Source organism: Melospiza georgiana, chromosome 6 (assembly GCF_028018845.1).
Source record: "Melospiza georgiana isolate bMelGeo1 chromosome 6, bMelGeo1.pri, whole genome shotgun sequence".
Taxonomy (NCBI): domain Eukaryota; kingdom Metazoa; phylum Chordata; class Aves; order Passeriformes; family Passerellidae; genus Melospiza; species Melospiza georgiana.
In genome coordinates, this window is record NC_080435.1 from 41,602,278 (window position 1) to 41,624,972 (window position 22,695).

The 22,695-nt window shown below is 47.0% G+C and overlaps 2 protein-coding genes across 2 annotated transcripts in view; one reads left to right on the forward strand and one right to left on the reverse strand.

Annotated features, from left to right (window-relative positions):
• Positions 1 to 4,567, forward strand: part of TTLL5 (tubulin tyrosine ligase like 5) — a 132,495-nt gene extending 127,928 nt beyond the window's left edge. The window contains exon 35 of the transcript XR_009114530.1: positions 2,306 to 4,567. The gene's annotated coding sequence lies outside the window, so the exon portion shown is untranslated. The remainder of the gene's footprint in view (positions 1 to 2,305) is intronic.
• A 387-nt stretch (positions 4,568 to 4,954) lies between these two features.
• On the reverse strand, positions 4,955 to 22,097 carry TGFB3 (transforming growth factor beta 3). Its single transcript, XM_058025398.1, has 7 exons — positions 21,510 to 22,097; positions 15,988 to 16,151; positions 14,578 to 14,707; positions 12,974 to 13,081; positions 12,021 to 12,192; positions 11,397 to 11,550; positions 4,955 to 9,072 (listed from the first exon to the last, which is right to left on the reverse strand). Exons 1-7 carry the CDS (start codon positions 21,991 to 21,993, stop codon positions 8,914 to 8,916), a joined length of 1,371 nt encoding a protein of 456 aa, XP_057881381.1. The 5' UTR covers positions 21,994 to 22,097; the 3' UTR covers positions 4,955 to 8,913.
• Between the last annotated feature and the right edge of the window lie 598 nt (positions 22,098 to 22,695).

Below are 22,695 nucleotides of genomic sequence, written 5' to 3' on the forward strand. Positions count from 1 at the left end.
TATTAAAACTGAAAAATAGGAAGTTTCTAAGATTTTTCAAATTACTATTCTGGTGTCTTACAAAGGTCTTACAATGGGCTGTTCCAATTTTTAACTTGTGCATCAGGCATGAGCTATTGACCTCTGTCCAACAAGGGCTAAGCTAGGTAGTCTTGCAGTCTGACTTTGTATGGGTTTTTTATCTTGGCAGTTGCAGTACAGACTACTAGAACGGCCAGGACAAAGCTTCTTTCCTGACAATGGCATGTTCCACCAGCATTCATCCTGTGGTCCTTGAGTTTTCTCAAGAAAAGTGTCTGTTGCTGACATATGCCAAGTTGTCACATGCAACTTGTGTAGGCTTTCATCTGGCTGGGCACTATATATTGCAGAGGCTTTCAAAAACTTAAAAGCACGTAAGGGACACCGAGATCCACCTCTAGACAAACAGGGATTTTGGAGGAAAGTAGGTGGCTATATGAAAGTCATCCATAATGAAATGCTTGTAAATGGTTAATCATGTAAATATGGAAAAAAGCTTTTCCACTAACTGAAGCTTTTAAGTTATCTTATTCGTACACATTTTGCTTCTTGCTGTCTTTGTTTTCCAAAGAGCTCAAGTGCAGAGCACCTTCAAGGTGAATGTGCACAACCACAGCATGTTTTTAGGAACCTGGTAACTTGCTCATTCCCACTTTAGAACACTGCTGTCCTTTTGCAAAGAATGAAGATTCCCTGCTGACTTAGAGATGAGTAGTTTAGAAATGCAGACTGATCTCAAAATTGTTGGATTCTGAGTCTTCCTCTGCAGTTGTAATGCAAGAGGACAACTTCACTGAACTGAAGGTGACAAGTAATACCAAGTCTGCCCTGAGGAGTCTGCTCTATTAACTTACCAAAAAAGGATTTTATTTGCCCTCATTGAAAAAGAGTTTTCCCTGCTGTTTTGAATTAAAAGGATAGAATCACTGATCACTGTGGAGACCCTGGTATGAAGCCTTTGCCAGTGGTATTCAGTGAATCATCGTGGTTCCCAAGGGAAAAGACTGTACTTACCAAGGCCTCTTCTCTACAAGTCCACGCCTACAGTACAGACAGTGAGCTTGAGAAATCTTCTGTTCTTTGAAAAGAAGTGGCTTCTTTATCTGACCTATCAGACAAATCAAATTTGCCTTAAAAAGATGAAATTGGATGCAATTGTTAAGGATTTAGGGGCTGTTAAAGATATGTCTTTTATTAACAAAATTTTTATCATTTGTTTGGGGCAGGTGAAAGAGGTGCTGTTATCTCTAAAAGCAATTTCAACATTGTATTTTGACATCTTGGCTCCACCTGTTCTGGGATGGGCAACAGAAGACAACTCCTGAACATTAATTCAATTTGGTGCCCCTGCAAGAATACTTTATAAAATCTTATCACCATAATTATAGTAATGGTAGTCTCCTTCCCCCACACAAAGGGGAGACAAGTTACAGTACTCAGTTATGTTCTAAAGTCATAAAATCTTCCCCAAAAATATTTTGGGGTTGTTGAGCTGATCCCTATATCTTGAGTATTATCATGTCAAAAATCAGGAGGGAATCTTTGAAAAGTTTCTTTACTGATGAGTCAAACTGCTTGACTGTCATCACTTCCTCATTCTACTGTAAAACTGGTTTTTTTCTGAGTCTAGGGAAGAAAAATGGCAAGGGATTTTTTCCACACTGTTTCCAGTAATTATTGTATAGGATTTACCTCATGGTTTTCATGTGGTTTTGCCTTATTTATATGATCTTCTGAAAAAGTTGTGCTGTGTCAGATATATTTAATATAATATATTTAATACACCTAGGATGTCTTAATACACCATTCTTCAAGGTGCAGATGGAGAGCTGTGAATCTGCTGGGAAGTTTTAGCATCCCACTGGTGCCAGTACTTACGTTACTAATGCTTCCAGTTGCATGATGCTTCCCCCATTCAATCTGGGCCTGTCTTCCTTCCTGAAAGTGTTTTCTCCACTATTTCTAATTCCAGAAATCCTATGTGGAATCCACTTTGTCTGATATCAGCCTGGATTTTTTTTCCTTATACACAGACCTACAAAACTCATGTCTTCATATGTGTAGTAAAACTTCTTTTTGAAATTATCTAGGAATAAAGATTGGTGGCTCCCTCTGCCAAATTGTGGCCCAGGTGTTCTGAATGAAGGCAGGTAAAATTGACAAAAATTAAGACAATTTAAAATGTGTATTCAGCACTATGTAACTGCTGCCACAATATGCTTTCCTGAGATTTTATTGCTATCTCTTTTGTTTCTCTTTGTTTGTTGTGTTTGTTTTTTTCCAGTTCTTCAGATTAGCATGACAGAGCACTTAGCATGGTAGTATCTCAATGAGATCTTCAGATTTTTGTAGCAAGTCTCCTCTGAGGGGGCAGATGTCAAATTGTGTCATGCAAGGCAGCTTGTTACAAGCTGGATGTCTTTCAGAGACTCTAGTTGTGTCAGACTGTCTGCTACTGCTTTCCTCTGCAAGTGGAGTTTCTTACAAACCCTTAAAAACAGTGGATTTCTCTCAAGCATCTAGTCAACCTGCAAGAGGATTTCAGCACTTCAAAAGGCCAAAATTTTGTTTCAAGAAAGGGCTAGAATATGGCTACCATGACATTCCCCAGTCATTACACTACATGCATTGCACAAATCCTGTAAGATTTGCCCCTGGCTGGACAGCAAATCTTTGTTTTGTCTGCTTCCTGAAGAGGATAATAATTTAGAAAAAAATAAATCCTTCCTGAAAAATGTCAGGAAATATGGTTTGAGATGACACAGCTGGTTTCTTTCATCAAGTGATGTATATGGACTGGCCATGATATATTGTTATAATGCCTCATTTCTGAATCTGATGAGTGAATATCTAAACAGCTAGTGAGAAATGGCTGTGTGTTGGCAGACCAGAAAAAGGGATTCTGCTTTGCTTTCTACAACACACCTAATGCCTACATGTTGCCTTTTTTTTCCTGTATTGGCCTCATGTGGACAGCAATGAGGCATCTTCCTTTTCTTCTGTCACACCTGAACGATGGGTTGCTATCCAGAGGGAGCTGGATAAACTCAAGAAGTGGGGCCATGGGAACCTCGTGAGGTTTAACAGAGTCAAGTGCAAGGTGCTGCTCCTGGGTCAGGGCAGTCTCAGCACAGGCTGGGGATGAGCAGCCCCAGGGCAGCCCTGCCCAGAGGGACTTGGGGGTGCTGCTGGCTGAGAGGCTGCACATGAGGCACCATGGGCACTGCCAGCCCAGAGAGCCAAACGTGTCCTGGGCTGCAGGCAGAGCAGCGTGGGCAGCAGGGCCAGGGTGGGGATCCCTCTGCTCTGCTCTGCTCTGGTGAGAGCCCCCCTGCAGGGCTGCATCAGCTCTGGGGTCCCCAACAGAAAGAGCAGGGACCTGTTGGAGCGAGTGCAGAGGAGGGAAACCAAGATGATCAGAGGGACAGAGCACTTCTGTGAAGACAGAGTGAGAGAACTGGGTTTGTTCAACCTAGAAAAGAGATGGCTTAAGGGTGACCTAATTGGCCTTTCAGTACCTGAAGGGAGCCTGCACAACAAAAAGAGACTTTTTACAACATCATGTAGTGACAGGACCAGAAGGAATGGATTCAAATTGAAAGAGTAACTTTAGATATTAGGAAGAAATTCTTTACTGTGAGGTTTGTGAGGCACTCAGGGTAACCAGGGAAAACATGGATGCTGGAACCCTGGGGATGTTCAAGGCCAGGCTGGATGAAGCTCTGAGCAACATGGTCTAACAGGCGTCCCTATCCATGGTTGGGGGTTGAAACTACATTATCTTTAAGGTTCCTTCCAACCCAAACCATTCTATGATCTTTCCTAGTCAACTAAGTGGAATGAGAGGCAAAGAATATCACCCTTTACAAAGATCACAAGCTTCCTGAAAGAGGGAGAAATAAGTCTTTGTCTTCAGAAGGTACCACTTGGTATTGCTTGGTTTAAGTTAACAATAGCAGCATAAACTAGCCTAGGGGACAGTGTTTCTGCCTTGAAGCTGTTCACTAAGTTTGCAGGATGTGGGAAACCAATAATGGGGGGGGGTGGAGGGAGAGGGGAGGAGGGAAAGAATGGTTTGCCATAAACCACAGCTGTAAAGAAACCATTATACCATTAGATAGGGATAAGGACCTTATCCCTAAGTGTATCTTTCATTAAATCATAGGCCAGTAGCAGAAAGGGCCCAGTTTCATGGTTGAATGCCTCTAGACCATCTCTGTATCTGTCTAAGAAACCTAGTTCTACATTAGGGTGTTATAAAGCAGCCAAGTAACTGAGATCTTTAATCTTGCAAGTTTTTCTTTCCTGGAAACACACTGTGACATCCAAAGTGCTGTACCATATTCTTTCTGTAATTTTAAGTGGCATCTCAAATGCATTACTGTCATTTAGAAAATTGCAATTATTAATTAACAGTTTTCATTTGCTGTATTTCTTGTTGATACACCAGAATTAATTTCTAAGACAATCTATTTCATAATGAGTAAACTGTGTCATCTCTTCTATGTTGACTTGTTGCATGATAAAGGATCTTGCATTTGTGTCTGAAGCCTCTCTTCAAGAGAGGACAAGACACACTGAGGTTTGTTGTTTCCATCTTTGCTTCTGGAACTGCATAAGAAGTTAACCAGAATTTAAGTAAATTCCCTATATGCAAAAGAAAATACTGGTAAAACAGAGATCTGAAAGTCCAGGTTTTCTTTTACTAAACATAGTAATTTTATACAGCTTTTGACCAATATTTTCTACTGATCTTGAATGTAAAAAATAATAGATGTTATTTTTAAAGAATTAGAAGGCATATTTACATCCTTGCAATAGATCCAAATTGCTGCTGTTATTCTAAACCACAACTAATGTAAATTATAGGCAGCCAGTAAGACCACAAAGTAGTATAGTTTTCCAAGTGTGTAGATACCACACTGACTCCATATTATTGAAAACTGTATTTTCATGATTGACTTCGTTGCCTTTTGATCACCTATTAGAGAAGACAAGCCAGTACTACAGAGATGCTCTTTTGTATGCCACTATAAACACTTGTAATGAGGAAAAAACCTTTTCTGCACAGTGGAGCTGTCTCTAGAATTGTGTTCTGGTCACTGTGATACTCAACCTGCCCTGCACTGGACTTAAGAACATATTGAAGACATCTGCCTCCTAAGACATTGCAATGGATCCTCTTTATGGGATGGCTGTAGTGGTTGCATTTACAAAGAAACCTGAGCCAGACCTCCTGAATCTTTGCTCTGGTGAGGACATGCTAGTCACAGATAAGGAAAGCTTCAGAGCAGCACAGAAAGATAAGAAAAGGATCTGTGAACTGAGAAAATGAAAATTTTATAGCCACAGCAGAGAGATATGAGACATCCCAGGACCCAGCAGAACAGAGCTGTGATATTGCCAGAGAAGTGGACAGGTATGTTTGTCTTTTATTACTTTTGGGCACAGTCCATCTTTCTGACTGAAGGTACTGATGTCTGTTGGTTATATGGAAAGGTGAAACACCAAGCAGCATATCCCAGTTCACACAGTGGTAACAGGGATGGGCTTTATGTAAGTGCAGTGGCATTGCTAAAGCCCATCCCATTCAAAGCTTAGGGGACAAAGACTCGTTTAGTCTGCAAAGACAATTCTTTGCTGAGGTATAAATGTACGTTCTGTACTTTCTGAAGCAGTGTTCCTCTCAGAGCTCTACAGTGCAGTACAGCCTGAAAAACAAGGTGTTCAAGTTCAGGTCTAGGCCTTTTGCATACTGTAATAGTTTGCCACAGAGAAACAGGGGCTGCACAGATGGTTGTTTGATCATCTGTGTAGGATCTGCCTTATGGCACTGCAGAATAGGTTTTTTTCACTCTTTCCAACCATTGATCTTTGTTAAAGAGACAAACTGTGCTGGGATTGTTTTCATCAGCTTTTGTTTGTTTCTGAAAACAACAAAAGAGAACTGTTGAGAGCTGTATGCAGTGTTGGCAATGAAGATCCCACTTTTTCTTTCCCATTGTCTTCTTCAATTTGCTGGCTAGTAACAGCACAGTAACTGCCCTCTGCCTTCTCACACAAGTGTCCTGAAAAATTTTGGTGCATTTGCACCCAGGAGCGTTACTCCTGTTCAATCTGTTACTAAGCCCCATGTAGCTAGTATAGTTTGTTGCTGAATTACAGCTGAAACACCCCAGAAAAGTTACTTCCTTTTTAAGAATTCAGAGCCTGTCTCACAAATCTAATTCTCAAATGTTGCCACAGAAAGGGAAGGCTGAACAGAAAAGCAGTAACTGAAATGTGTTTGATTTAAAAAATTACTGTTCCCATGAGATACCTGTGTCTATACTGGTTGGACACCCCAGGATTTTTCTCCTGATTTGCCATTGCCATTTTGTCTCCTTTGCCAAGAGGCAAAAGGCTTGGTCTTTCTGCCACCCCTTCCTGTCACTGAGGAGCAGCAGTGAACAAGGGCTAGTAATACAGTCCCATTGCAAGGGGCTGCCAGGGTTAATCCTGGGTGGTTCTGATGTGCTCCAAGTGCCACACAGAACTCTGAGTGTGCAAGTGTTCTAGCTCAAGCCTTTGCAGCTCCCCCTCCTTGCTTCCCTGTTTATTAGCAAGGAAGCCAGCCCAGGGCTCAGGAGGAACAATGACCAAAGAACAGACTGCAGCTTGTAAACCAAAACCTCCCTTGAGGCTGCTCCTAAAAGGAGATCAGAGAGAATTCCTATGCCAAAAGGCATCTGAATTTCTCCCACACACACTCTCTCTTGTAGCTAGTAAATTTCTGGCCTGTCTATCAGCATGGTGCTGCAGTCATAATGCATTTATTTGCTCCCTTTCTGGGCAGGTGGCAGGGAAGCCTGGGCATGGAGAGGTGCACAGGGCACAGCAATACTGTTGTGCTGCAGGGCTGATCAGAGCTTTCATCATCACACCAGTCAACGTGTCAGGGAGTCCCAGAGATGAAAAGGATAAAGCACTGGGTAGTGCCTCTATCAGGGCATATGTGCCCTGGCCAAAATGGCACGCAGGTTGGCAGGCTGCCTCCAGTGACCCACCCTTGCTAACATCTACCAGCTGGTGATGGTTCAGGAAGGGCTGTTTATGGTTTATTAAGACATTTGAGTTTACACAGTTTGGCAGCCTCACATGAGCTATATGGAAGCAGCCACTGTTGTGAAGGGCTTGAAGGAAGAGCTGGGTTCTGAGCTGGCTGTGGAGAGCCCTGGCCACACGTGATTAACCAGCTAGGTGTCATTTTACACTCAGTTGCTGGGGACCAGGAAATGGTAGGAGACAGGGAGGAACCTCTGTGGTCTCTAGAACAGGACTTTTGAGTAGCTGTGTTTTGACAAGTCAGAGACAGCCTCTGAGTCTCATGTGGCATTCAGCACCAGAGATTTTAACTCTGGGACTACCTATGGCTGCAAAAGCCCATTTAAAGGACTACATTGATTTCTTGCCTGGGCAGCATCTGTAATCTTTGTTATGAGCATGAAATCAGGACATGAGAGGAAGGGTGTGTTATATACATGGATGTACAGGTCTGTACTGGCAGACCATATATATCTTCAAATGGACATATGACATTTGTCAGCTGTGGCAACTGCATTGCCTTGGATATTGAAACAGTATTGTTGAAAGTGTTTTATGTTTGAGGGGAGCTTTAAATGAATCTATCAAAAGCGGATGCCAGCGGTGATGTACATGTCTGAAGGACTAGGTTGGAATGGGGCTCATTTACACCAGGTACAGTTTGAGAGTAATAAGAAAGTTCCATTTTGGAATTTTCCTGCTGACCTAAATTCTATCTGTTCTTTTGAAGAAACATTTTGGAAAGGGTAAAAATTTTAGAATGAGTATGCCACAGCAGTAGCAGTTTAAAAACCAGCAAATCATCTAACCCTCCAACAAAAAACTTGCTTATGAAAAAGTTAGCATCTCCCCCCACCCCCCAAATATTTATTTTTTACAAAGTTTTTGAGATTACTATTTTTTAAGTCTTGGCAGGTGAGACCAAGTTCAGGTCATCATGCAGAACAGGTGCAGAACACCCCAAAGCACCTCACAAACCACAACAGACAAGAGGTCCTCAGGGTGTGTCAGATCACAAATGAATAGGCCCAGTATTCAGGTACCCACAGATGCTCCTGCTCTGACCCTGAAATCATCTCTTAGAAACTCCAGGAAGCTAAAAGAGCTGAATGGAGACTTCAGTCCCTCTGAAAATGGACTCAGCACGGTAGGCTGACTGGGAGCCTTGCAGTTTGCATTTGGAACCCAATAGCCAGGATCTGTCAACTGAACTTAGAAGTTTTTGCAGACACAGTTTCAATTGCAGGACTCCTGGAGCACGGCTCTGAGGAACAAAAGTCTTAAGTTTATCTCTGAGCACTTCTCTTAGCAGCTTCTCTGCTTGGTGCATTTTCCTTCTCTAAGGAAACCTTCAAAAATTCCTCCTACAGGGAAAACCTTTAATACTTCAGGCTAATGGGGAGGGCTGAGGTCTTAAGATAGCTAAAGCAAGAATAGAAAACATCTCCCCTTTTCCATTCTTCCTTTCACCTGCTTTCTCATTCTCTTGCTTTCCCATCTCAACCACCTAGCATTCAAATACACTGCAGTTCTTCCACATTATCCTTTTCTTCCACATCAACTGTCCAGCCATTTTGGAGAGTGTGGCCTTTGTGTCACCAAAGTACTTCCTAGAAGGAACATTACACTGCCAAGACGACCAAGGAGTGTTCCAGAAGAAATCCCCAAGGGCTGCCAGACTCTCAAGGTTTGGCACTTGGCCCTCAGCATGCATAGTCTCTGACCCCCAGTTCTCTTTGTGTTAGCCTGGGAGCAGGAGAGTGGGTGCTGACAGTTTTTTCCTTGGCTTTGGGTGGGCCAGGGGGCCTTTCAGCTGCACTTGCAGGATTTCACCACCATGTTGGAGAGCTGCTCCACTTTGGGGGTCCTCCCAACATAGTACAAGATAGTGAGTGGCTCCAGGTCCTGGGGAACACAGCAGGGCGAAGCAGATGCCTCAGGGTTCAGCGTGTTATATAAACCCAGCACCTGCAGGAACAAAGGAAATGTTGTGACAAGGTCAGGAATACGTTTAAGTTACTTGAGGACAGGAAGGGGCTGCCAAGTCAACAAGTCTTGAGGTGTTTGCACTAGACTCATCAGAGGGTATTTCCCTGAGATGAGTAATACTCCCCTGTCACTTCCTGATCATGGCCTGCTTCTAAATGGTCTCACCTGCCCTGGCCTGGCTCTTAAGAGTTTTTTGGGTTTTTTTTTTTCCTAATGGTAATACCCTTGCTCCCTGTGACTGATGCCTAAGGGTTGAAGGAGTGCAAGTAGTTGTCTCCTTTCATCTCTAATTTGGTACAGCAGTGTGTCACAATTTTTGCTTTTAACAAGGTTGGGTGTAACCAGCCTGGGGCCATGCTGTCTTGGATTCTATTAAAGAAGCCAGAAGAAAGAATATCAGTGCTGCTTATTTCAACCAACATCTCCAGATAGCACTGGATGGATGCCAGTCCTCTCAAGTATCCACAATTCCCTCCCAGCTTTGAACTGTCTGATGCTTTGCCCCTCCATTCCATCCTCCAAGTCATGACACTGTAATACTGGAGCCAGGACAGTCCTGTGGGACCCCACTGGATTTCTCCTCCCAGCTGGCCCCAGCCCACAGATGACTCTACACTACAGCCATGTAACCACTACAGACCAGTTGCCACATTTCTTGCCAGAGGTGACCACTTCTCAGCAGTGAGCATGATCTCACCTGCACTAGTGTGGTCTCTTCAGTGCTTATCTGGTATAAATGACAGGGTCTGGCACATTCCATTTGAAGTACTTTACAGTCTTTGGAGATGAGAGGTGCTAAGGATACATCCTGTTCTATCATCTAGACCCATGGAATCACTATTGTTGTGGTAGAAACTCTCTGGGATCCTAAGCAAAGTAGCCCTGGCTGTACCACAGGGTATCATGTGCTCTGAGCCACTACTCAACAGCAAGTTAAACAGACTGGTGAGTTTTCTTTTCATCATGTCTTTCCTAAGTGTTGCTGGCAAGCTGTCAGCAGCTATATTGTTCTAAAGTTTTCTTTGATCACTTCACTGACCTTAACGCTTGCTCATTTCCTTTCTTGTTTAAGATCATTAGGAGTCATTCTAAAGTCTCCTTTCTCTCACACTGATTCAGTCCAGTTACCTTCTGGAGAGCTTCTCAGGACAACCAGATGGTAAAGCTACATGCCCATTACCCTTTCAAAGCTGTTAATTCCCTTGCTTTGTCTTGTGGTTACTGCCCAGCATCTGTTCACTTCTTCATTCCCACAGATCAGCTGTTCCCACTGATATTAGTCCTTGAGCTTCATTGAACCTTACTGCTATGCAGACTGTCAAAAAAATGTTAGGATCTTTTCTGAAATATCATCCTTACCTAGTTATTTGTTCTTCAGCTGAATCTGTTTTTTCCAGTGACTTTTTTAATGAAATCTGAAGTTAATTTGCTAGTGAGCTGTTGCATTGTCTGGATTGCTGCTTTTTGACTCTTGTGGGCAGAAGCACACAGGATTTTCCTCTGACTTTTCCTGCTTCAGCAGTGGACTGTCTGATCCTTAATCTGTCTCTTTCTCTCAATACTTCTCCCATGCCTGTGTTATTCTATTACTTTTATTTTTTTTCTGCTCTAGCCAGGCTCAGACTGCATTCTTCCCAAAGGCTGACTAGAGGTTGTGCTTAAGTTACCTAAGACATCTGCCAAGTTTTCACTCAAAAATCTCACTGCCTAGTAGCCTCCTCCCTGCTGTAGGTCAGGTAGGATTTATGCAGCTGGAAAGGATACTGTGAAAAAGGATATCCTACTGTGTGGCTGTGTTCACTTCTGGAAATGGACATGGATTTCCCTACACTTTTGAGCTATAGCTGCCCCTTTAGGAGCAGATGGCAGGCACATGCCATTGCACAACAGTTTTTCATGACAACCTGGAGAAAAATCCTCTGTCCAGTGCAAACTGCAGGAGAAATTTAGGAAGAAGGTAATTACCAGAACTGATGTTTGATGTGAACAATTCACTTAATACTATGGCGACTGCCAAGTAAGTACCCTAAAACCATCAGTTCTGCTCTTTCATATCTTATCTAAGAGACAACAGCATCTTCCTCATCGAGATTTGCCTGAAAGCAGAATCAGTACTGACTCCAAAGCAAGCACATTTCCCCTGCTGAACCACCCAGGCTTTTTTCTGCAGTTTCCTTGGAAGGTTTTTCACAAATATTGATCTGAACTGCTTATGCTGCTTGGAAAAGACTGGATATTGATCAGACTTAGGGAGGAAGGCAATCATAGCCACAAGCCCTGGCAGGATAATCTAGTGGATGTACCGTGCTGTGAGTGGTGTCTGCGCTGCGGAGGTACGGACAAGGGCCCGAACAAAAGTTAGCAAAGTAGCCCTTGGGCTCGTGGACCCATTTCCAGCCGAGGTCCTGTCGGAAGTCAATGTACAGAGGACGCACGCAGCAGTTCTCCTCCAGGTTCCTGAAACACAGTAGTGAAGCACAGTGAATCTAAAGGGGGGGCCTTCATGCAGTTGTGAGCTGCAGCTTCCTGAGCAGAAGGACTCGTAGCAGCAGTGCTGGTGGCACGTGGTGGCTGCGTGTGCCAAGCACCAGGAGCACAGCCAGGCAGCGGTGGCAGCCCAGGGGCACTGCTGCTGGCAGGCAGCTTTCCCACCACCCCTGCCAGGCAGGACCCGGCTGCTCCAGCAACTGGCATGGGGCTGCTGCTGATCCCGCCCAGCCTGTGCTCCTGGAAGGTGCTTGTGGATCTCTTTGAACCAGTGGCTCTGCCAGAAGCACAGAACAACTCTGCTGAGCTGGCCAGTGGCCCTTGTGACACCACGGTGAAACACAACCCCCTGGAGGGCTCTGCCTTTTCCGGTGGCATGGAGTCCCACCAGGCCTGCCTGCCTCAGGCAAGGGGTCCCAGCAGGATCCCTTCTCACTTACCGGAAACAGTAGTTGGTATCCAGGGCCCGTTTCTTTCTTTGGCTTCCCAACACGGGGCTCTCCAGTCGATGTGGGGGTAACATCATCAAGATGAGGTGGGGATTATGCAAGTCTTTCTGCTTCTTCAGGCGGCCCAGGTCCCCGCGGCCATAGTCATCCTCACTGTCAATGCCTTCAGAAAAAAAGGATCCACAAAAAAGAAATCAGCAGGGAAGTGGAGAATGCAACAAGACCTTTCAATTTAACACTCTCATGCTTGCTCTTGAACCAGGTTCAGGCACCATGTCTACTTCTTCCCTCACAGAGACCCCTTTATTTCTGGTAAATTTGACTGTTGCAGGCCTGAAATAGAGGCTTATGGGCCACCTGTTTTACCATTTGCAAACTGCTGGTGGGGCCATTAATCCATCCGTTCACTCCTGGCTTGAATCCCAGGATAGGCAGGAAGATGAATGGTTTAAAGAAGATGTCAGATAATTGGCAATCTGCGGAACAGCCTCAGAAATGGAGCCTGTGGGGGCGAGTGGCTGCTGCCCAGGGCTGCAAGCCAGGAGGTTCCTAGTTCTTAGGCCAGCCAAGCCACTGACTCTCTGAGCCACCTCACACAGGATGCCTAACTTCCTTGTGTTTCAGTCACTCTAAATGCAGAGTAGAGCCTCTGTGGAAATCTGAGAAGGCATCAAGTTGAATTTCCCAGAGAGACACTGAAATATAAAATTACTCCTTTCTGCAGACATTCATGCAAACCCATCCAGCCTGCCCTTACTTCTTTTTGTAACCTATGTATATAGTGGATATACCCATACAACGAACACACAAACCCAGATATGTTTTAAGACAAATGTTATACAATGTGAAGTGCTTGAATACACAAATCAAGACCTCGTTTTTTTCTTTATATGCTTGAGGCTTTCCCTTCCCCAACAACCTCCCCTAACCCAGCTCTTTATCACCTTTGAACTTGATCTCCAGGACTTCATGCAAATTCTCCAAGATGTCCCCATTGGACTGAAAAGTATGGCAAGGACAGTGTATGCTAATTTCCAGGCCAAGGTTGGACTCTGCAAAGAAGATGACTCCATGAGAAACAGTCTTTCTCAGCTGGGACAGCTCCTGGCATAAAGAAGTTTTAAGGAAGTTTTACACAGCTGTGCTAACCCCATGACAATGGGTTGGTCTCAAAGTCAGGAGTGTTATCAGAGTTGAGGAACAGATGCTGCCTTGGGAAGAACAGGAAGAAAAATCCACTAGCTTCACCTTTGCCAAAAGCCTTGTTCTTGCTAAAGGGAACTTTCTGGAGAGGTAAGAAGGGTGCTTCTTGTTACTTTTTTTTAGGCTATTCAGCATCCAAAACCATTTGTGAGTTTCAAGGAGCTTCCCTGGGAAAACAAGTATTTTGAAGAGCTGGCTTTTGGTATCTTAAATCAGTTTCACAATCCTCAGTACCTATTATCTGCCATCTGCTTAGTGTCTGAAGGAGAAATCTGAAAATAAGCAAGTTGGATATGGACAAGTAATTTTACTGGAAGCATTCTTCTCAGCAGCTGCAACCTCCTGTTTTATTGAACTGCTAGCAGTCTAAATCACACAGACTTTCCAGAGGCAAATCTACTTTCATAATAACTTCCTGGACCAGCCGTGCTGTGTGGGCCTGACTACAGGAACATAAGACTCTTATGAAAGCTCCTTTTTTATGTTGTGCCATGAATTAAAACATCTGGCTTCCTGGGGCATTGACAAGGTGCCTAGCACCATATATACTCTGTGATGTCTTGTCAGCTAGTGTGCCTGCCCAGAGCTTGCTGCAGTGCCAGCTCTGAGCTTCAGCTATCAGGGCACAACTTAGATTGCTTGAAATAGGAGGAGCCTGCAAGCTCACAGCTTACCCTTCCAGGGAGCAGCTGCTTGCCAGTACCTGCATTCCAGTCTTCAGTGGCACCTAGCTTCTATCTGTGTACACCAATCCAGCTGTGAGTGGTGATGCCTTGTGCTCCAGCTGTGAATGGGATCAGTGTTCTTGCTGGGAACTGCCCTGTAACTATCTGTTGGGCTGTCCAGCACTGGCAGAGGTGTGTTCTCTGCAGTGTTAAAGCCTCCAGCTGTCTAGGTGTGTCAGCCTCTGGTATTTCCTCACATTTATACCTGACAAGCTGTACACAGCTAAATAAACCAGGATCCTTGCTGCTTTTTCCTATACTACATTTGCTCTAATTCACATGAAAATGTAAGCAAAGCATTTTTCATTTTCTATGATCATTTAGGCAAGCAGAGGGGTCCCCTCTGGGCTTAGCTGTAAAGAATTTCCTCCAAGGAATAAATCCTTGTTTTGACTCAGCCCACAGAGCTACATGGTGGGGCCTCCAGGAAAAGAGGCAGGAATATAGCAAATGTCACACATTGAGGAGGCTCTCTGGAGGAAAGCTTGTTCTCAGACTGAAAGAACCTGTCCTCTCTGTGTACCAAGCTCCTGCAACAAGGGGAGCAGAAAGATACTTCTGTGAGCATTGATCCCCATTTCTGTGGATGCCTTGGCACACAGTGCAGCTAAGAGCCCTACCTCTGTGCAGGAGCCACTCACGCACGGTCTCGGTGACGTCGAAGGACAGCCACTCAGGGGAGCCCCGTGTCTGCACATTCCTGCCACTGAGGTACCGCTGCTTCGCTATGTGCTCATCTGGCCGAAGGATCTGTGGCAGGAGGAGTGGTGGAGAAAAATCAGCCAGTGCCATGCAGAAGGAAGGGATAGCCTTTAGTCTTTTTTTTTTTCCCATAGCTTGCTAAAAACTAATTTAGAAAGTTGGTCTTGGCAAGTGAGACACCAGGAATACCCTGGGTCAGGTGAGAAGGACATGCTTCACAACCAACTTGAACTCCAGAGATCTACACAGCGCTTATTTCTGTATCCTAAGCAGCCCACCTCTCTCAGTTGAGAATTGTTTAGGGACACAGAGAGAGGCAGAAGCATGTGGCAATTCATTTAATGGATGGGTTTGTTTTTGTATGCAGCTGTGGAATATGGATCTGGATTTCAGAGTAGAACCACCAGTGGTAAATGCAGTATCTGGCCACAAGTCACCTGCCCAGGAAGCCAATTTATTGAGTTCTCCTGTGGCATTTTCAGGTGTTCTACGCTCTTCAACTTTTGTCAGAACACAAAAGGGCTGTTCAGGTTTGGAGACCTCTGCCTCTGCTCTGACATCTCTGTCCACTTCCAGACAAACAACCACAGCACATTCAAGGTGTTCCTTCCAGCAGACCCACAGACCACTGAACCTATGGAGAAGCTCTGAGAACACCTCCTAGTCAGTTGTGTCATCTGGTAGAGAATTGCTCTGACCTTTGATGCTGGATTCCAGGAAGTCTTCAAGAAGTGCCACCCAAACACAATTTTAGCTGCACTCTTATGGAAAAGTGAACAGACATGAGCCTGTGGGAATATGCTGCCTGGATGCTAAGCTGTATCATTAGGTGGTCCAGTTCAGCCTATTACCACTTCCAAGCCTGAACCATACCTTATTCTGTCAGTCCCTAGTTCAAAAAAAACTCCAGATAAGTACAGGTGGCCTGAATTGTGCTTCTGGGGAGCTACTGCTGAAGAGAACATTGAAAGCAAGCACTGTTTTTCTAGTAAATCAATGACAAGACAGAGAGCTCCATCCATTGAATTAGCACCAACTGTCTGCAACAGTCAAAGGAGTAAGACTGCCAAGGGTCCTACACAGGATGTGACAGAAGGGTCAGAGCTGCTCCACTGATGAGGGGCTCCCCTTCCAAGTGGGAAAACGGCAGCACCACATGGTAAAAGGAAAGGAAGGTGACTGTATCACTGCATATGGTGGAAGAGGCCTGAGTTACAGCATGCAATTTCTTCTCTCTTCTATGGGCTTCCACATATCAGCTGAGACAACCATTAAGGAGCCAAGGTATTCTGGGCTCAGACACTGGGGAAGGTGATAAGAATACTCACCTGGAAGAGCTCAATGCGCTGCTCACTGCGTTTGGAGCTGGGGTTGGGCACGCGCAGCACCCGAAACTCAGCCCGGAATAGGTTGGTGCTGTTCTTCTCTGCTGATGACACATTAAAGCGGAACACATTGGAGGTGACACCTTTTGGACAAATGCCCAACTCATCTAGGAGAAAAAAAACCAGAGAAACACTGAGAATCACATCTCTGAGGGGCAGGATCCCAAATAAGTATTGTTTGAGAAAGAGCTTTCCAGTAGAGACTTGTCATTCAAAAGTCTTGCCACCTGTGAAGCATGGCTACCTAGCTCAAGATAACACAGGATGAATTCACTCAAATTTGGTCTACATTGCAACATTTTGCAAACATTCCCACTACTGCCATCATTACTTCAATGCTACAAGATGAAAAATCAGTGGAGATCAACCACAGTATGTTTATTATTATGTCTTCCAACTCTGCTCATCAAATGTTGCTAATACTCATGAGCTGGCTGCATCCAAAATGACAACCCCAGTCCAGGCAATGGGACAATCTCACTTACAGTTAGTGGGGCCTATTCCCAACAACTAGGATGCTCTTATTCTGCTCATGATTGAGACATGAAGCTACATACAAAGTGATCCCATTGCTGCTGAATCTTCACTTTACTAATCTTGATATTGCCTCCTAGAGTGGAAACCACCCAATGTCAAAAACAACAAAGCATGAGGTGTCAAAGACTCTTTAGGGCAGTGATTATCCAATGTGTACTGAAAGAACTGGGGTTTAAAATTGGTTCTCACTCATGAACTGGAGAAGGGATTCACTAATAGTACTGGACCTGTGGAGATACACATAAGCAGGAAATAATACAGCAATTTTCTGCTTCCGTGTGTGCCTGCTGAACAGAAAAACCCATTTCACAGGTGCCTCAAAAGAGAGGAGGTAAAACCTTTAATGTCCAAAACAGAGTCCTCAATAGCAAGTAACACTTTCTTCAAAGGGACCATTTTGGTCTCATGGAAGTCTTTGTTGTTGCTGTCATTTCTCTCCTATTGACCTTGTTAGTCTTCAAGTCTCTTACATCGTGAAAGCTTCCTGCAAACAAGACACAGCAGCTCCTGCTCTATGTCCACATGCAGGTTTGTTTGCAGCCCTGCAGAGCCTCTCAGATGACCTCTGACTGTTGTCCAATGCAGCAGGAGGCTCTTGTATCTGCTGATTTTAAGTTGCTTCTAAACAAATGAACAGAGAGAAACAGAAAGAAAAACTATCACCTGTTCCCAGGCATGGTTCCAGTCTTTGACAAATAGGCTAGAAGCTCTAGCTGGAACAACCTTCAAGTTACATTCCTGAAGTCCTGCAGGTCCTTTTTTTGATCTCACTGTATCTCCCCTGAGTAACAGCTTCTGAAAATGGGATAGTGTGAAACAGCACCTAACTGCAGAAGTTCACCTCCTATGCCAAATTCTGATTTCAGCAACACTGATGTACACTCATATCAATGGAGATTAAGGTCTTCCTCTTCCGCTGCACACAAATCCAGCAAGCAGGACCCTGCCAGTTTTCAAGGATGTGTTTTTAGGGTGCTGAAATTTTACTCAATAAGCTAATGGCCAGATGCTGACATTGGGCTTTAATTGGAGGAGGTTTTGTTATTAGTACTACCGAACAGATCAGCATTCCCACACAGGAAAGTCTCTAGCTGTTATTGAAGAGGTGGCTGTTCACATATCCCAGGAGACCAGATCCCACTGCAGGCACGAGCTGGCCTGCCCAGCCCAGCCCAAGAACCTGCAACACAAGGAGTACCCCCAGCCACACACATACTCCTGCTGTGGGGACTCCACCCCTGTGACCAATTCAAGGCTTGATGCTGCAGAAAAGCCCAGCAAAAACCCAAGTTCTCATTAAGTGCCCAAAGACATCTTCTAGCTGAAGTATAACACTGATTACTGTTCTGTGTCCTAGAGCTTGGCAGATACTGTGTTTCAATAGCCCCTGAAGCTGCTTTGCACATTTAGCCCTATTAATAGTGCTGTTAACAGCCTGCCCTTTCATTTCAGACCTGACTGCCTGGCCGTAAGGGGTGTCCCAATTATCATTAGAAATGCCTTTTTGCATCAGACCACTGGTCAGTCCAGCTCAGTATGTTTCCTACAGCAGTGCTTTTTCTGACAATCTCTTTAGAGACTGCAAATATGGTCCTACAGCACAGAGCTGATGAAAGACACCTAATGTGTTATCATCTCCTTAATGTTTTTGGCTAAATTAGACAGCCATGGTGATAAGACATTACATCTATTGTAATTCACCTGCTGTGAAAGAAAGAGCCACATTGCTTTCTACCTACTTCACCATCAAGGTGCTGCTCTTGGGAGACCTTCCCAATGAAAACAGTAATAGCTCTTTTCCCTTCCCTAAAAGTGTCATGTTCCCTTTGTACCCTGGGGACAAGCCCTCTGTGAGGCAGAAATGGAGCTGTGTTCGGTGTTTCACTCCAAGCCCTGGGAGGCTAGAGCCTGTTTCTCTTAGCACGGGGCTCAGGATAGAGGTCTTACTCCCAGGAAACTTGACAGCTTTGGGGCAAAGTGCTTTTTTGCACGAGGTCACAGGCAAAGGGAGCAAGGGGATTTTTCAGGGAATTTGGTCCAGGCCCAGCTGAGGTGTGTTAATCACACTGGAATCCAGACCTGTTCACCACCAGCACAGAACAAAGCGTGGAGGCAATATTCCTGCAAGCTTTCCCAGTCCACAGCTCTCAGTGGCAGTAACCAGGCCTGGAGACCAGGACCCTGGACACCCTGTGCACCCATGCCAGGCTGTCTGGTGTGACACAGCCTCACAACTGGACCCAGCTATTACTGTGGAGTCACACCCAGAGCTGTTCACTGCACCAGTGATGAGACCAGCAGCCTCCTTGTGTGGATAATGTGATAGAGAGAGCAGGTTCTTTTGGGACCTTCCACCTTCCTACCACTGCTCTACATGAGGTGCAGGCTCACCACATGCAGCTGTTTCCAGCAGAAACAGCTGTTGTTTCTGGCAACCCCAGGAAGGCTGATGGCTGTGCAGTTCAAGTTTGATGAGAAGGAAGGGTTGGCTAGCTGTGAGCAGGTATTGCCTCATGCTGTATTATACCTCTGAATCACCAAGGTGTTTCATGCCAAAGCTGCATAACTTTAGAGAAAAAAGTTGATCCATCTGCAACTCTGCAGGTGGCAGGTTTGGGGGGAATAGATGCTTGGCCCTAGTGACCCATGACTTTAATTGCTTTGTCTCTCAAGCTGCCTTGGAAAATGGCATCTGTTTTTCCCTCAGGAAGGTAAGCAAAAAGCTATTTTCAGGACTGTTGCAGATGCTTCCCAAGCTTGAACATAACCAAGTCAAATCTGATCACATGAGTTTTATGAGATCCCTGAAGTGAATGGCTGGTCAAAAGTAAGTTATTCTCTGAAAGAAAATCCCTTTAAATCGAGGCAGTGTACCTGAGAGGCACAGGGGAAAAGACCATTCTGTGAGTCACCAAGCAGAGAAGGGATGGAGAACTTGGCTCTCTCATCTTCTATTTTTGCTTCTCAGCTCTCCTCACTTTTGGGCTTTGCATCTTTGAAAAAGATGAGTTCTCTGAGCCAATATAACAGTTGACTAATAGTCTGGAGCTAGAACAGTTTGTGTGAGTGTGCACACATTTCAGACTCATCTGTATCATCACTGCAGTTCCTTCAATGGAGTAGTCCTCCCCTTCCCCCCCAGGAGACTGGCTTTGGCTCAGAGCATGCTCTTAGATCACCACCTGGCACAGTGACAGAGTCATGGGAAAGTTGAACATCAGCCACTTCTGAAGATGCGGGGCCAAATTCAGCCATGGTGTAAGCAATGAAACTCCCCAGGTTTCAAAAAGAGCATGTCTCTTGCCACCACAATCTGTCTGGAGCTAGTCTCCCCCAGTGGGACCAAATTACAAAGTTCCCTCTTTCTCTGGGTGGTGGTATCTACACTGCCCACTCCCAGAAATTTAGTCTCAGCACTACTTGGTTTTTTGAACCTAATATCCTATGGGCACATGGGACAGGATCGGATCATTTCTACAGGAATTTTCCCAAAGCCACAATCCCTACTCATCACTCCTTTTCATGCACTGTTTCTTCATTCCACTTTCTCCTCAATTTTAGCCAAATCCACACCCCTAACTTCATTTGCCACTGTTGTGCTTTGTGTTTTCCCCACCTCCTTCCTCCTAAAATGCATAGTGCATAGTGTGGCTGTACTATTTTGCAGACACTTGGTTTTTCCATATTATATGTTTATAGTTTCACAAATGACACTTCAGTAGATCAAAACCACTGAAATACAGGTAACCTTTGCCCTTTCTGTTCCTTGAATCTCAGTGTCTCCTGAGCTAAAAGCTAATCATATAACCATATGGAATGCAGTCTGCTAGAGATTAAGTAAAATTTGTTGCATTACCAAATTCTGGCTTATTCCAGCTCATCATATGTCAAGATTAACATAAACCTGGCAGAGTAACTGCATTCTGTGGCTGCCTCCACCAAGTCACAGCTCCTCCCCAAAACTGCTGGTGTTCAAATCTTGTCCCCAGGACGGCACAACATCACAGGAGAACACCCTGGATAGTGGTATGACTGCATCTTCCAATTCTAAGGAATCCCAAACAAACCAAAATGACTGCTTGTGTCTACATGTGCTCAGCATCTGCAATCTGCTTTTGAGTTCATGTCTGCTCAGTCTCTTTGTATCTGCTCAGCTTCTGCACCTGAATCTGCTTAGTGTCCACATCTGGGCTTGCTCATCATCTGCTCCACACCTGCTCAACATCTGTCATGTTTCCTCAACGCCTGTGTTCCCTTGGGGGTCCCTTTGGCATCACTGTCTGCTTTACACCTGCTCTGCATCCCTGTTGTCTTCTGCTCACTCTCTGAATGCTCACACTATCTGAGTAACACCTTCATCAGCGTCCTCCAAGCAGCAGTCTCTTCAGTAAGCACCTCTCCACCTTCTGACTGCGGGCGCGGGTGCTGCACGGACCGGGCAGTTGCCTGTATCTCTGCGGCAGGCGCTGGAGCTTCAGCAGGGAGGAGGCCGAATACCTGCTGTCACCCAAACAGCAGACCTGCGCTGTCTCCCCGCCCGGTGCGCAGCATTCACCCCGCCACCCGCACGGCTTGCCCTCCCCGCCTCGTCCTATGTCAGGGCTCTAGGCACGGGCTTCTAGGCACGGGCTCGGCTCGCCGCTGCCGCCGGGGCCTGCGCGATGCCGCTCCGGGACCCCGCCACCCACCGTCCCCACTGCCGGCCAAGCCCCGCGCCGTGCCGAGCGCCCCGCGGCTCCCGCTCACCTCCGTACCGAGCACGGCCGGGCGGAGACGCGCCCTCCGCTCCGCCGGGGAAGCGGCCCCTTCGGCGGGGGCCCGGCACCCCTCGGCCCCGGCTGGCCGCCCCTCCCCCGCGCCCGGGATCCCGGGCACTCTGCCCCGCGGGCGCGGCACCCCGGCCGGCACGGGGGGAGTCCCCCACTTACTGTGTTCGGGGAGGCCCTGGATCATGTCAAATTTATGAATCTCTTTGGCATAGTATTCTGACTCGGTGTTGTCCTGAGAGCAGCTTTCTTCCTTCTCCTCCTCCATCTCCTCCAGCAGCTCCCGAGTGCTGTTATAGAGGGCCAGGATCTGGTAGGGCACATGGGCCGGCCCCACGGTCTCCGGCGGGCTGGTGAGCCGCAGCTTGCTCAGGATCTGCCCTCGGATGGCCTCTACTCTCTTCTTCTTGATGTGGTCCAGGTCCAAGGTGGTGCAGGACGACAGCGAGAGGCTCACGGTAGCGAAGCTCAGCAGGGAGAGCAGCACCAGAGCCCTTTGCACGTACATCTTCATGTGTGAGGAGGCGGCGGCGGGGGCCTCCGGGAGAGACCCCCGAGCGGCGGCGACAGGGCGCGGGGGACCGGGCGGTGTGCTGGCGGCAGCCTCCCCAGAACCCGCAGGCTGAGGCTTGGCGAGGAGGTGCATGAACTCACTGCGCCGTGCGCGACTCAGGACTTCCAGGAAGAGCTGGCAGCGCTCCGCAAGGAGAAGCGGCAGGCGCCGTGCCTCGCCGCGCCGCGCTCCTTCCCCATGCGCCGCCCCGCGCCCCGCGGAGCAGGGGGCGCCCCGCCGCGCCGCGCCGCCGCACGTGTCAGCGGCCCGCGCCGCCCCGCCGCCGCGGGGGGAGCGCCGCGCCCGCCCCTCTCGCTGCACCATTCATGCCCCCGCCGGGCCCCGCGCCCTACATCGCCCGGTGCCCGGCCCTTGGCGCCCGGGAGCGTGACACCGCAGCGCTGCCGCCGGGCCGTCCGCCGCGCCCGTGGGTTCCGCTGACCGTCGTGCCCTGGTCCGTACACCGACACCGCTCCACACCGGCCCGCGCACACTGCCGCTCCCCCGGCCCCGACGCTGAAATTTTATACCTCCCTCCCATGACGTCCCCGGGACGGGGCTCGGGCGGGGGAGGGAGCTCCAAGCCCGGCCTTCGGCCGCGCCAGCCCCGCGCTAATGGCTCCAGCAGCCGCGCAGCCCCCGCCGCTCCCCCCCTCTTCCCCCCTCCGCCGCCCCCCGCGCTCGCCGGGGCCGCCTCGCCCCGCGCACCCCGGGCCCCTCGGCGCGGGGCGGCCCCGCGCGCCCTCCGACGTGGCCGCCCCACCGCTCCGCCAGCGGCGTGCTGGCGCCCCCTGC